General features: G+C 34.3%; 1 protein-coding gene across 1 annotated transcript in view; it reads right to left on the reverse strand.

Moving 5' to 3' along the window:
- LOC145665876 (ABC transporter G family member 20-like) overlaps positions 1-17,029 on the reverse strand; it is a 111,976-nt gene that overhangs the window by 75,183 nt on the left and 19,764 nt on the right. Inside the window, exons 4-5 of the mRNA XM_081732988.1 lie at positions 8,857-9,011; positions 5,272-5,379 (exon numbers count right to left, since the gene is read on the reverse strand). Of these exons, the coding sequence (XP_081589114.1) occupies positions 5,272-5,379; positions 8,857-9,011 (263 nt within the window). The remainder of the gene's footprint in view (positions 1-5,271; positions 5,380-8,856; positions 9,012-17,029) is intronic.

The raw sequence follows: 17,029 nt of genomic DNA on the forward strand, positions 1-17,029 counted from the left end.
CAAACAATATAAGTTATTACGCCTGCGCGATATTCAAGTTTGAAATGTGTTAATCGGCTCGGCGCCACTCTGTATTTTACATGTTGAGCATTGTTAAAACCAACATTTACTTATTTAACACATTAACACATAAATTTGAAAACAGACGTAAGGATAAAATCCTCAGTAGACAACATTGTACAACGTTGTACGAATCGGATTCAACGTATATGGGTACTATTTTATATAAAACACTCTCTCAATAAATTCAAGTGTCAGAACAAATAGGAACATTCAATAGATTGACGAAGAACTACTTATTAAAACAGTATTTTTATTCCTTGAAAGAACTTGTATATGTACAAATTAGCATAATTATTGAAAGTATTTGAAATGTGTATTTTTGTGTATTTCTTTTTATATCCTAAACATCGCTTAGTACCGTAAAAATACCAGTTTGAGTTGAGTTGATTTTGAGTTTAACGTCCCGTTCAGCAGCGAGGCTATATGAGACGTGGACCTACTGATTAACGTGGAATCCGAACCACATGAACTCCCGCCGGGAATCGAACCGGGACTCCCACGCCAAAGGCGTGTGCGCTAACCGCTTAGCCAGTAAGGAGCTCAAAATACCATTTTATGCAGGTTTGTATCTATGTATGAGTATATATTTCACTTATATATGTATATAGTTCTAACACATACATACATGTATACACAATTGTATTTTTATATGTAAAATTTATCTTTATGATTTGATGAGTCTTATTCATATGTACAAACTGATGCAATATGTACGATTATTGGATTGAATTAAACACAAGTAGATTTTAGCTCTCCCTCTATGTTGGATAGCAGAAGCTCGCCAATAATTATTATATAGAGGTTGTCAATAGATATAACTACTTATGAACTCAGATTGGCTTTAAAGTTGCATAACCTATATGTGTTTCGATTAATTTCAACCACATTTTACACATATATAGGATGTCTATAACATCTTGAGTCAAATTTATACAGGTGATCGAAGGGTCCAACATACGTATTTTGAGATACGAAACCGAAGGTCGTAAACGGCTAGCTCAAGTGTCGCGCCATATTGAAGTTGCAGCAATCTGTGGGAACAAGTGCGACGTTTCAATAACAAATGTGTTTAACAAGTCGATGTAACCTACTTTATTGTGCATAACACTACAGCTGAGTATGTAAGGTTTATTGCAAACTATTCTTGCACTGTACGTACCAAAAGCTTATAGTAACTGCACAAAGTGACGCCCACCAGCCTCGATGCACATTACACAACGCCTAAGGAAATTTCGCCTCACTCGCTCAAATATCCTCGGCGTCTTTCACAACTAAGCAGACAGCTAGGACTCTTGCAAGCAGGGCCTCCTCGGGTTCTATTGGTGATTCATAGACTTGATGTCGAGCGGGTTGAGATCGGCGAGCACCCTGGCCACCAGATGGGGCCTACTCTTCCAAATCAAACGGTTAGGAAAGGTTGTATCCAAATAATAGCGAGAGGTACAAGTCTCGAATATTTCGGGCAGTACATCACGAGGGAACACCATTTACTGTGGACTAATCAAGCGATAAGATCCTATTAGTTGATCGTGTACAATCTCAGCGCATAAGTATTTTTCAATATGTAGTTATTGTCGTGTTATACCATTTGTTCTCACAGATTGCTGCAACTTCAAGATGGCGTGCGCTTGAACAAGCCATATTCAACCTTCGGTTTCGTATCTCAAAATACATATAATGGTTCCCTCCATCACCTGTATAAATTTGACCCAAGAGGTAATGGATACCCTGTATATAAAACAGTTAGTACGTCATATATAGTATCATCCGTAGATGTACAACTGTGTGTTTTATTCGAAATATTTCAAACAAAATTTTCGAAGTAACTTAGAACATCAGATGTTGACTATTTTATTTACATTTACAGCAGGACTTCTCCTTATCCTTCGATACTCCAAATGCAGGTTCTGGAAAAATATGTAGTACATATAAAAACAATATTTAAATTGAGTTTCAACATGGATTTGAGTTCACCTTGAGAGTATTGTCTAGTTGAAGATAAAAGATGAGTATTTTTTTAAAAAAAAACATGTGCTTTAGTATTACTACATTTGGTTTATTGTAATTCCTTCAATAAAATTCAATAACTTAATATTTAGTATAATATTTAAAGTGTTTAACCGTCCTCCAGACCTACACCCACCCCCGTCCTTGAAGTCTATTTGACCCTAATTATTTAATTTGTTATAAGGACATGCAAACATGAAAGATAGATTAAATAGTTAATCTAGTGTCTTGAGGTGGCTTAATAATAATAATAATAATAATAATAATAATAATAATAATAAATAGGAAAATTGCAATATTAGACATTGGGGTCAATATGACCCCAAGGTGTGATGTATTATCTTTTTATTTAACAACGTTACTTAAAATAATTAACTTTCAATATTTGAATTATATAAAGAACTATACTAGGTCGAGGAATACAAAAGTAATGAGTAATCGCAAACATCGTGCAAAAGTAAAATAAAATAATAGGAAATATTAAACATTGGAGTCAATATGACCCCAAGGTATGATGTGTTACCTTTTTATTTAACAATGTTATTTAAAATAATTAACTTTTAATTTTTGGGTTATGTGTCTCTTGGGGTCATATTGACCTCAAGACTATAGGAGAATTAATTTAATATTTCGAACATTATTTATTTATTTATTTCATAAGGACAACAGAACAGACTGAACACCCAGTTATAGCGTCGTGTACATAATTATCTAACATACACTATTATATATACATAAATATATGAAGTTTAATTATTCAAAAGTTATTGACTGACAATAGCTTTGAACTTGTTTTCGAACATACTAAATACATCTACTACATGAAATATAATCATTTCGTTATATGAAGCACATATTCTCCACAGAGGAGACTTACGTAATATGTTAGTTCTTGCTTTTCTACAATAGAATGTCACAGTGTTTACTGTTAGTCTTACGTGTTGGAATACGCAATAATACTTTTGAAACTAATTACGGACAATCAATTTTACCGTTTCATAATTTATGTAGGAACAATAAATTTAAAACCCATCTCCTTTTCTCTAATGTTTGAAAATTAAAATTCAATCCTAAGTCTTCATAAGAGATATACTTTGGGCAGAAACCGGTTTTCTTGTATGCAAGCATTTTTAAAAATTTAAACTCTATATTTTCTATTGTATTAGAGTATTTAGTGACATTTGGTATCCAAACAGCACAATGGTATTCTAAATTTGGCCTCACATTCGAGAAATATAACCTTATAAATGTTGATTCTTTGTAGATATCCAGTCCTACCCCATAAATTAAACCTAGATTTCTATAAGCACTACTCGTTATCGCGTCAATGTGTTGAGCAAAGGTGAGTTAGAGAATTCTGAGTTCATTGTGTCGACTGTTCCAAAAATGGTTCCCACAAGAAACTACTCTACAGGTAAAAATAAAGCAAGAATGCTACATAACACCTCAGAAGCATGCTTCATATTCTACGGACAACTAAATATTTGATAATGTGGAACGTCATGGATAAAGTTTAGACTATGGCATTGATCTACGAATTTATACAATACTGTAGTTACATCGATTCTTTGCATGTAACAGGTAGTCAGTAAACGTTGATACTAACATAACTAACTCTATTCAATAGCATGAAAACAAGGTATGTGTATCAATAGAAATTACTTTTTTGGAGGATGATATAATTAGTACTGATGTTTGTACATGAGGTTAATATCAACATCTACTGGCTTTAATGTCATCTGGAAATGAAACGATGTAACTACTTGATAAAGTCATTACGCAATACTAATAGTTCAAAGCTTTTCTACGTCGTTGCAACATCGTCAAAATTTTTGCTTACTCTAGCGCCTAGAGGAGGCCCCGGACATATACTATTATAAAATATTTTCATTTTATTTAAATCTGTAAGAACAGTTTTCTGTTATCTTTGAAGCACCATTTTAGAACAACCTATATTCGTTTCACTATTTAAAATTTTTGATTAAATTTCCGTTCGTTGCGTTTAAGTATTATTTGCTCGAAATATTTTCACTATTCATCTTGACGTTTTATTTTAAGATAAGACTAACATTTCCGATACCGTTCATGTCCAAATTCATTCCCCATCTACATGGTGATTATGGTAGGGGTAGACATGTAAAAATAATCAAAACTGATCAATATTAGTGTTTAAACCCTGGTTCTTGGGATCGCTGAGATGAGTAACGTCGCTAAGTATGTAATTTTTGACATAGGAGTTCGCCAACTTTGATTGAATGAGAATTATGCAGTAAACAACTTAATGACCTGACATTTTGAACCACTCAAATGCTGTGAGACAGAGATCAGATATTTTTCTTAACCCACACTCACCTCATTTAACTCTCTCACACTAACACTCACTCGTCGTCACCCTCACATTCACATAATATTGGTGCTCTCACTTTCACCATCATGCACTGAAATAAGTGTAAAGTGGCCTTAGTGGCAACAAAATCAGTGAAGCTGCCCATCTCTGCTGTACATATTTCACAATAACTCTAGAAATCATATATATTGTAAACTTTCTGGCAGGTAGAGCTAGGTTAATAAAATCAGAGTCCGGAATCGACTCCCACTACCAGTTTATTTATAAAATCCTCCAAATAACAGCAATGTTTACAGAAATACTATAATGCACTTTTCTCTGTTTGCAAGGTAGAAATTAGGTAATCCAAGATCGTGTGATCGTGGGCAGGATCTCTGCAGAACTCCGAAGCAAGCTAAGCAGAGTAGCGTAGGGAACCCCAATGCTCCGAAGCAAGCAGTGAGGGAGATAAAAGTCACATAGCTCCGCAGTAGGCTAAGCCGGGAGGAAAGGAGTAGCCAAGGGTTCCGAAGAAGACTAGTGGCTTTGAGTTTGGGTTACTCTTAGTGCTCCAGGCAAACAAGGGGAGGGAGACCAGAAAACTGGTGCCTGTCTGCTGGTTGCTATCCAATATATAGGCGTCCCAGAGCCGCGGTGGCGCTACTGCTGTCCTGTCATGTGACTTGTAGAAGGTACTGGTCGTCCGTCGTCTGCTTCTTGTAATAATCCCACGTGGTGTGTAGTACTCCGACATAAATACATGTAGTGATGTTTATAAAGAGGAGCATATGACATTGTTTGTATACAGAAACAGGTTTACATTACAATATAATTTTTAGTAGCATGTTTTAAGTACAATCAATTTCATACTTTACCTTTCCCTTAGAAGAGGATCAACTCCTACCGTTGGCTCGTCTAGGATCATCAAAGGAGGTTCCTGGAGCAAGGCAATAGCAAATGAAACTCGTCTTTGCTGACCTCCGCTGTAAAATAGGATGAAAATATTTAAATAAGCCAGGATCATATTCAAGTACTCTTGTTTACTATAATAGTGTTACTAAAGTTTTTACATTTATCATAACAAGCACATTCAAATGTAACTGTATTTCAAAAGATCCATACGATTTCCAACAATCATAACTATGAAGGTTTTTCTTTGAAACAAACAATAAACTGTCGAAAAAAAGGAATTCTCAAGTTTCAAGAGGTTGCGGGTAACTTCAATTTTTGCCAAGATGATATCTGTATAGAAGAGATCATTTTGCATTCTACGCTTTGCAAAATGTGAGTTTGTAACAACTGTTCAGCGTAAATTTTGGCGACAACACCTTTGGTGTTAAAGCGCCTATCCCTCAAAACATTAGGCAGTGATATATGGTATATATAATTCCAAGACACGGGTTGTTTGTGTAAAGGAAAATCCAATGATCATAGCAGCCGAATAATCAGTGGATCTACAAATGATCGCAAAAAGTTGGGACGAATTTGACTACCATATGAACATGTCCTGTGCATGTCAAGAGGCCAGCACCTAAAATTTGGTATTAAAAGGGGAAAAAATAATGATTAATTTTGCAATATAAAATTAATCTGAAGAATCTGCGTTTTATACTACGCATACTATTTATGTTTTCAATCTTTGTCCCGTTTCATATAACCTCGCTGCTGAAAGGGACGTTAAACTCAAAATCAACTCAACCAAACTTATTATTTCCGTATATTAGCGTTGTCCATAACGAAACGAAACCATCAGAAAAGTTTGAGGTTATGGGGAAATTTAAAGAAACCAACGCTCTAAAACTGGATATTGGCTACCCAATTGAAAGTAACAAAACCATTTTATTTTCCTTTATAAAATTAAAATAGAATTTTCGAATATATATTTGTTGGAAACTTATAACAGATAATGATAATTATACGTGACATATTTATATAACCCAATCAAAAAATCAAAAAATAAAAAACGAAAGTGCCCAAGTTCAAAAAGAATGCTATTCTCCCTTTTTCTTCAAGAAAAACTGGTATTGCTTACGGGTATAAAATCAATCACAGGTAAACAAAATATACATACTTCCTAATACTAAATGTTATTGCATTTATATATTTTACAATTAATAGAAACCATGAGTTATAACCTGAAGTTAAAACCAGTCTACTAACATATAATTAAATAACTTATTTAATAAGTGAATTGCATTCTTTTGCTGTCGAAGGTAACTGTAGCCTTCCTCTGGTAGAATCAGACATAGTTTGCTATTTTATTATTATAAGTAACAATATAATATTTAGCAGTTGCTAGAATACGTGGCACAGGACACAGTTGAAATATGTTAACAAATGCTTGTTATTGATTGGCTAAAACTGGAAAATGCCAACAAATGCTCATCTCTGAATGATCGAACAGCTGTCCAGAATATTTAAACGTTAATTTTACGAATTATTATTTTATTACTCACAATATTATTCTTTCTTTGCTAATGCCTAGTAACGTATTGACTGGAATTAGATCAATTCGAGCAACCTGCCAGTGCGAACGATTTGACGATTCGAGCAAAATCACTCATTTCGGTCACTGATATGCATGGATACGAGATTATCTAGAGAAGTTTTGTATCAAATCTGGCTCAGTACGTACATAAATTTCACATGAGTTGAAATTATGTAGAATACATGTAATACGTAAAACAGTAATACATAAAAGAATACAAAAGATCGTAGAGACTGTAAGCAGACACTGAAAGATTAGTAAGAACAGTCATAAAAGATCATCTGTAACCACAAAAGAAACATGAGTAGAAAAGCCAAAAAACAAATGATATTTCTGTTTCTACCTTACACAAAGTATGGATATATTTCCTTTAAAAACCTAACCAAAAGTATCATTTAGTAATATATATATATTAAAGTTATTCCACGATTATTCTCTTTAGGCTAAAGGAGATCAATATACAGATATTTTGAAGAAATCTCAAATTATGCTTATCTTTAAAATTAAATAACAAAAAAGTAAGTTTGCCATACAACTACGTGTTACCAACAGGAGCGATAAAATTAGTTTTCTCTAATTTAATTTTGAACATAAAAGGCTGAATTTGGATTTAAACGGTATTGGAAGTGTCACTGTTCATGTAAGCGGCCCCGAAAACTATGGATGCGACACGAACATCGGTTATTTTCGATCATTTCTAAATACCTCCTCCCCTTTCGCAACCTTAAGTTGCACCGTCAAAGTGAAACGATAAAAAAAATAACATCCCAGGCGCGAAGTTCATCTATGTCACAATTTTGATTGAGATCGGTCGGGTGGTTCAAGATTTGTTAAGTTATATATATATATATATATATATATATATCCTCCCCGTTTCCTACCCTCCCCGTACTGTCAAAGTAAAATGATAACGTCACTCCCAGGCCTGAATCTCATCTATGTTGAAAATTTGATCGAGATTGGTCGGGTAGTTCAAAAGTTATTTAGTCACAAACATAGTGACTTTCATAGAGATAGAGACACCACCATTTTTTATTATTATGGAGTATGGCTTTGTTTGAGTTGAAGATTAAGAAAAAGTAAATTGAAGCAACTTATCATCTCTTTTGGTGTTGCTTTAGTTCCATATTCAGATAGAGTCAAGAATTAATGACCTATAGACTCTGACTCACGATTTTAGGGAACAGTCACGAATAGATTATTAAGAGGCCTTATCACCGCAAAATTAAAATACCGCTAATTTTACAGAAATTAGGTGATATCTTCAAATCGATAAAAGATAATTGAAATGTGGAACAAGATCGCCCTAGACAATATTATTTTGCATGAGATACCGTTATCACGAGTCACCTAGTAGCTTACCGTTTGCAGCCACTTAGAAACGCGAAAATAAATTCCGACTTTATAAATGGCTGGAAATCGAAAGCAGATAAGTGAGTCGTGATAACAGTATCTCATGTAAAATAATATTGTCTATGGAGCTCTTGTTCCATTTTTTGATTGTCTTTGATCTATTTGAAGATATCACATAATTACTGTAACAATAGCGGTATTTTATTAATTTCGCCGTGATGAAGCCTCTTAAGGGCGAAAGGTGCGGCGGGGAAATTTACGCTGAGCAAAATACACACAACAATTTCAAAGCCTAGTAACTACATTACAACCCAAAAATTACATCGTTGAAATTTTAAAATATTAGTGCATTCGATTCATTGTTCTATACAGTAACATCGCTTTCCTGAATATATATTACTTCTATATTTATATTTTGTAACACGTCACAGAGCCTCCTGAAAAACGACGATAAACTCTCCAAAAAACATTTCAACACGTTTCATTATTACTTGTTCAAAAATCTCACTGTATCGCTAGAATATAAATTATACGTAGCTTATTATCAGAGTTAAATCTTAATAATGAATGGTATTCAGTATTTATTATTAATAGCTTTCTTTGTAAATTATAAATATACCTGAGAGTTCCCACAAAACGTTTCGGTGGTGGAAGATCCAAAAGATTTAATAAAAAATCTATCCTGTCATTAACATACTGCTTATCCAAGCCAAATAGAAGACCAAAGAACTTCAATGTTTCTTTTATGGTGAATTTTCCATACACAGCGAGTTCCTATTTGATCAAAGAAATAAGAAGCATAAATATTCACTATTTAATTATTTTCAAATGTATCATTCATCATTGTTTTTAGATTTAGAATGTTCTTCTTTAGCCAGGATATTACGAACGCCTTCCTCCTAATATCATTCAACGTGTTACCCTATTTGATCTATAAATTGCACTATTTGTTGCAAAAAAATAGTAAAATTAAGAAATAGGAATATTTTTTCTTTCATATAAATTTAAATGATTTACCACATCCTCAGACTCCAAACATTGGATAATTACAGATTTTATTTTCCCTTACTATAAAGTTTTATTTAAATATATTGTAGTAAAAATATTGTTTTCTATGAAAATTTGTATAATTCCTTTATTCATATCAGACTTCACAAGTGCATATAATTTATGATCTATATAAATATTAAAAACGTGAATTAAAATTATATTTCTTCGAATTCACAGTTTCATGTCAAATAACAAAATATTTGCTTTCTCTATCACAATATAAATCATTCTGCAACAGGAAGAAACTATTATTGTCAAAATTGTCTTTGTATCTCTTTACTTTTCGTTACTATATTGTAAGGAGTTAATTAGAACTCAATGCTACTTCCAGTCGCGTATTTAGGATTTTGTTTGAGGGGGGTATGCACAACACGGGGAAGCAGGGAGAAATTCCCCACCTGAGTTTGAGAATTTTATATATTTTAATGTATGCATAAATTGAAGTTTTAATAACAAGAATTGCAGACTGGTGAACCTTACGTGATATGACACACACAAAAACTTAGCAACGAATCTAACCTTTTAGTCTATTCATAGAAGAAAATGGAAGCATCTTCTTGGCCTATCTAATTTCCCGAGCTACTTATTCCCCACTCTTGATTTTCTTTACTTCAAACATTTACATTTCTCTAAACTAAAGTGTGTATATATTCATTTGCTATAATAACTAAAGTAATGTTAAGTTGATGCCCGTACAAATTGGTGTTGGAACACCAGTTTCGCTTATCAGCTTCTCTTACTTTTGGCGTTATTGACGACGGCCAATCTGAATCACAATGAACAACGGTCAAAAGAATGATAGGAAAAACGAAAGAATATAACAACTAAAAATATGAAACAGGAGAGTAGAATGCACGAAAGAAAAAACAACGCAGTTCTTACAGGGATTGACATTTGACAAAAACAAAAGAAAATGGAAACTCAATGATATTCTTAGAAATGATAAGAAGGAATAGTGTTGTGGAATGCGAAAAAGTAAAAAATTTATTTCGGGGGCATTGAGCCCGATAGCCGTCTCAGTAAATACGCCATTGGCTACTTCAATATTGAAACCATAACAATTTCCAGTTATTTTTGCCGCAGAAAGATACTTCAATTCTATGTGACATTGATGAAGGCGCAAAGTACAGTATAGAATAAATTCTATATTACACGTATTAAGTTTCTTTGTTGTTACCTAAGTGAAATGAGAAAATAATCTTGAACAAGCTGGAAATAACTATTTGCATAAATTCTATATTACATGTATTAAATTTCTTTGTTGTTACCTAAGTGGAATGAGACAATAATCAAGAACAAGCTGGAAATAACTATTTGCATAAATGCTATATTACATGTACTGTTTTTTGTTACCTAAGTGTAATAGAAAGATAATCCACAATAAGCTAAAAATAACTATTTGAATAAATTCTATATTACACGTCTTAAGTTTCTTGGTTGCTACGTAAGTGTAATGAGAAAATAATCCAGAACAAGCGGAAAATAACTATTTGCATAAATTTTATATTACATGTACTAAATTTGTTGTTACCTAAGTGTAATGAGAAAATAATCCAGAACAAGCTGGAAATAACTATTTGCAGAAATTCTATATTACACGTCTTAAGTTTCTTGATTGCTACGTAAGTGTAATGAGAAAATAATCCAGAACAAGCTGGAAATAAGTATTTGTATAAATTTCATATTATATGTATTGTTGATACATGTGATTGATATTATTTAAAACATATTATTTTTGGGAAAGGAAACATATTTAATTATGGAATGTTAAAGAAACTCAATGTTGTCATGTAACGTAAACACATGTGTATGTTTGTGTGTTTACATCAATGTTTTGTATATGTTATGAATGTTATGTGTCACTACGACTAGACGCTTAATCGTCAGTTCGTATGTTATTGTAATGTGTAATTTGTAATGTTGTGATTCAAGAATGAATTGTCATCAAGTTGTAATACTATAACATTGACACACTTTGACTGTGGCATAATCGTTGAGTTTGCAGAAATTTGTGAGTCTGAGAATTTGATCACGATGTAATTCGGGTGAAACCAATGTTTTACCAATAGCTGAGATATACAGAAAGTCAACAACAATGAATTCCAGGATGTCTGGAATCCTAGTATAAAAACTTATGGTTTTGAGGAATTGGGATCAGTGATGAGAGATCAGAGATCAGAGATCAGAGGTGGATCAAGGACCATCATACATCGAGTATACACATAGAGATCCACTGCGACTTATATCACAGTAGTTACTTAGCTGTGAGTTTATTCTACGAACATCGACATCAGTTCCAGGCATCATCATTCAAAAGGTACGTGTATCTCAGCTATGTCGAGTTATTCGTGGTTCAATTCTTAGAGGCTTAAAGATATGTGATCTGGCGTTTATACACAGTCTTCGATCAGTTACAGTAATACACAACCTTCATGGAAATATAGAGATTTCATTCAAAGTCAATTTGATGTGGTTTACTTCTGTTATCCTTAACCTACTCATTCTAGATGGTGAGTAGCAGCGATCTTCGACCGTCAATTATCAGTTCATCCTCATGCAAACTAGGCACGACGGGCGAAGGTTGTTATGGTGGAAATGCTGGTTTTGTAACGGTCCTAGGGTAGTTTTTACCGTCTTATGGTAGAGATTTGCTGGTTTGTGTAGCTACCCTAGAGTAGTTTTATGGTGGAGATATTTTGGTTCAATTCCCGAAGAATGCTAAGTGTAGTTCTCACCAGTCTTATGGTGATGAATAGCTATGGCTCGAATCCCGAAACGGAATAATTTTAGTTTTAAGAATACGTTTTAATAGGTTATGGTTAAGTCCGGTTTAAATATTTATAGTTTAAGTTATTTAGTATGTTAAGATTTTTAGTATGATCGTTCACCAATTGAATACGAGATTTGGTTCGGATCTCGAATTACTAAGGCAATTGACTCAAGTAGAATAAGTAATTACGTTAACCCTCACCACCCACCCTCACTTCGTAATCAAAGTTGAATTAAGTAGTTAGATAAATGAATGAAAACACTGTGTTAACTAGAGCACAGAAAGCGAGTAGGGGAATAAATATTGATGTGAATAATTTATTTGGTGTGAGGACACCGGAAAGACGAAATACTTCTTGTAGTCAAGACAAGGTCGCGAGTCCTAAGATTATTTTGAGTAGAGAACCAGTTTTCAATTTCCCGAGTAGTCCGGTGACTAAATCCGTATCAGAAGACTTTCCTTCAATCATAAATTTAGATCCGAAATTAATAAATAGTAACAATAAGGATTGTAAAATGGCGTCTAACATTACGTTTTATGCAGATATTAACAAACTACCTAAATTCGATCTGAAGAACGATAATGACATCGTTTCGTTCTTCGATGAGTTCGACGATGCTTGTCAAATGGCAGGTATCGCCGAAAGCAAAAGAAAGGAATTACTGCCTAATATTTTCAAAGGAGTAGGGAGGCAATGGATTAAATTGTTCCTGAAACACACGGCAGAAATACAGTATAAAGATTTGCAATCAGAAATAGTAGAAGAGTTTACCAAATCTAATGTGACGATTGATATAGAAGATAAAATTAGGGAGCGTTTACAGCATGAAGACGAAGCCGTCATCAATTACGTATATGACATGCTCGTTCTCTGTGAACGATTAGATTCGAATATGACTGATATTAAGAAAATAGGTATTATAGTTGGAGGATTACATCCATACTATATGGAAAAGGTAGGAACCCGAGAATATTCTAGCCTAGACAAATTCGTTGAAGACTTGCAAAAGATAGAAAAGAATAAGTGTAAGATTGCAAAACGCGTGAAAAAAGAATCCGGTAAAGTTACGATTAAAGATCTTTTAAAAAGATTAGGGAGCAAGTAGAAGATGACGAAAGTGGATCTGATTCAGATCATGTAGTCGTAAGAAAAAATAAAGAAGAAAGTAAGATAAAACAAGAGCCGCAGAGCATTACACAAATCGCGGAGTTAGAGAAGAAGATAGACAAATTACAACTTGCATTATCGGCAAAAACACAAAGCGAAGAAAAACACGAGAATAACGGGCGAAAACAAGGAAAAAATCAGTATTATAGAAATAATAAGCAGAATAGAGGTAATAACCGAAATAATTACCGTGGAAATAAGAATAAGAATTGGTATAGTAATGGTAACCGTAGCCAAAATAACAATAGAGGAAATAATGGATATTACAATAAGCGTGGTAATCGTGGTAATTATTGGAGAAATAATAGAGGACGTGGTCAACAAGGAAACTGGCGAGGAAATTGTCAGAATACGTGTTGTCACCAATCCTATAATTTTGAAAATCCGAATCAGCAGAGATTTGGTACCAGCGCAAGTAAATGGTACTACTTACTATCAAACAGCAGGTCCGAGTAATTTAAACGGAACATCTGTAAATGGGCGAGGCGCATTTACAGGCAATCGTAATGTACGAACGAGAGAAATAATCGCCTCAGTTAATTTAGAAAACAATATGGTATATTTACCATTGGAGATCGATGATAGACAGATTAAGGCGTTACTCGATAGTGGGTCACAAATTTCGATCATTAATGAGAAATTAGTGCCACCGAGTGCAAAAATAATCCCACGACAAACTAAGATCAAAGGCATCACGCAAAACACTCTTGTAATTAATAAATTAGCTGTAATCAAGTTCAAAATTTCAAATCAAACTTTTCACCAAGAATTTCGGATAATAAAAGATTTCCCATATCAAATGTTGATTGGGAATGATTTTTTGCAAACGCAGAATTGTAGAATAGATTATGGTACTGGTAAAATTATAGTTCAAAGGTTCGGGAAACCGATCAAAATTTGTAGAAATGATCAAGAAACCAGAACAGTTTCTGATAATATAGCAATTAGCATAAAAACAAGTTTAAAGCCGAAATGGGTTCTTGGACATAGAATAAAGTTGTTACCAAGAACTAGGACAACTGTTGAAGTTAACCTAGTTAACTCTTGGGCGAACAACGAATTTTTGTTAGAACCAGATAAATTGTTAGAGTCTCAATATAACATATTTGTACCTAGAGTGATATTGTCGAAAGAAAATAGGTGTTTAGAAGTAATCAATCCATCAAATAAGACGATCATGTTGACTAGAAATTTGAAAATGGGAGATGCAGAAGCATGCATTAGTGAATCGGAGTTAAGACAAGAAGGATTAACAGACGATGAAATTGAAGAGGTATTAGAAGCGAGGAAAAATTACGATAAAACACGGTTAAAATTTGGCAATAAGACTAAACCAGAAATCAAAAAGAAATTAGAGAAATTATGTTATGATTACGCAGATGTTTTTGCGTGGCGAGAGAACGAATTAGGAAGAGTCAAGGGAGTAGAACATAAGATAGAGTTGGAAACGGAAGTACCGTTTCGACGTCAACAGTATCCAATACCTATAGCTATGAAAGATAAAGTTAAAGAACAGATAAACATCTTACTCGAACAAAACATCATCGAGGAAAGTAATAGCTCGTATAACTCACCTATGCTATTTGTAAAGAAGCCAAATGGATCTATTAGAGCCTGTCTGGATTGTAGATTGATGAATCGGCACGTAAAGTTCCATTCCGTGGCGTTGCCGCCTATACATCAGATCTTAACATGTATGGGTGGTCACAAATTCTTTAGTGTGCTTGACATTAAGAGTGCTTACCACACGGTATCGATTTCTAAGGAATCTAGGAAGTACACGGCATTCAATATTCCTGGCGTAGGGGCGTATCAATACTCTAAATTACCGATGGGATACATTCAATCGCCCGCTATATATACGAAAATCATGGCAATGACATTAGCTAACGTTCATCCGGAGGCGGTGTCATATTACATGGATGACGTATTCCTATATGTAAACAATCAGGAGAAGATGGTATCGGTATTGCATTCAGTTTTTCAAAGACTAAGGAAATATGGCTTAAAGTTATCGGTAGAGAAATGTCACTTCATGGAAGAGAAAGTAATGGCATTAGGTCACATTGTGAGCGAAGCTGGTTATGAAATAAGTCCTAAAGTGATTCAGGCAATAAAAGCTTGTAAGCCACCCACAAGCGTGAAAGAACTTAAGTCATTTCTTGGGTTGACTAACTACGTACGAAAATTTTGTAAAAATTATGCAGAATTGTCAGCTAATTTTCAGCAATTATTAAGGAAAAACCATAAATTCGTATGGACCCAGGAACACCAACTTAGTTTTGAAATATTAAAGGAAGCGTTGATGAATGCACCGTTATTAGCACCGTTCCGTGAAAATCTGGAAACAAGGGTGTATACCGATGCGTCTACAAAATCAATAGGGGCTGTACTCATGCAAAAGCAATTGAATGGAGAGTGGACACCTATAGCATATTATAGCAGAGTGTTAAGACCAAACGAAACGAGAAGACATATAGTGGAATTGGAAATTTTGGCCGTGGTGAGTGCCTTTAAAGCATTCAATTACTATTTGTATAATAAAGAATTTGAATTATACACGGATTGCAGATGTATAAAATATTTACAGACAACGCCAAAATTATCACCAAAATTGTTACGGTATAGTTTAGAGATGGCTCAATACCAATATACGCCAGTGCATTGTCCAGGTGAGAAAAACCCTAGTGATGTATTATCAAGAAACACGAACATCCAACCAACCGATGAAGACATTGATTTAGATGCGTTACCAGTCAAGACCGAAGACCTCGAAGTCAACATCACGTTCGACGAGGATGTGGACGTAGCTGAGTTGCAGAGGAAAGATTCTTTCTTCGGGTCAATAATGAAGGCAATAGAACATCCGGAAGAAGCAGATGAAAAATCGGAAAAGCAAGCTCGCTGGTATGAAATTAAGGACGGAAAACTTTTCAGAACTCAGAAGATGGCTAATGGAAAGAAATTTCTATTATGTATTCCTTTTTCTTTAAGGGAACAAGTTTTTAAGAACTTGCATTGTTCGATATATGGAGGTGGACACTATTCCTACACGAAGTGTTATAATCGAGCATTGAAATCCATTTATTTTCCGAATATGAAAAGATTTTTCCAAGAGAAGGTCAGCCAGTGCATCAGTTGCCAAATCCAGAAACGTAAAGCTGGTAGGACACCACTGCATCCGCAAACATATCCTAGTTATATGCCATTCCAGCATGTAACTATGGATGAGATTGGACCGTTTAAAAGATCGAAAAATCATAGAAATAAGTACGTAATTGTGTTCGTTGACAGTGCCACTCGGTACGTAATTGCTAGGGCAGTTCCTGCTATAACTTCAGAAATTATAGCAGAAGTAATTTTTGAAGAATTGATTACAAAACATGGGATCCCTGAAATACTTGCGATGGACCGGCACAGTACACACCGAAGCCGAGTAATGGAAGAGATGGCTGAGCGGTTTGGTATGAGGTTAAACTTTGCCAATACAGATGCCCATTACAACATCGGAACACCGGAAAGAGCTATAGGATCAATCCAACAAATTATGAAGCACTATATAGACCGTGAATTTACAAACTGGGACGAAATCTTACCTTCTATAGTGTTTACCATGAATACACAGATTCATGACGGAACAAAACACTCGCCTTATTATTTGCTTACAGGGCGTGAACCCAGAACGTTCTTGGAACAGGATCTGGACATACCTTGTGAGTATGTAGAAAACGAAGAGCGAATAAGAAATGTGAAGGAAGCAAGAAAGATCGCGTACCAGAATTTGCAAAAGCGGTTTAAATCCCA

This window comes from Thermobia domestica, chromosome 12 (assembly GCF_964235325.1).
Source record: "Thermobia domestica chromosome 12, izTheDome1.hap1.1, whole genome shotgun sequence".
Taxonomy (NCBI): domain Eukaryota; kingdom Metazoa; phylum Arthropoda; class Insecta; order Zygentoma; family Lepismatidae; genus Thermobia; species Thermobia domestica.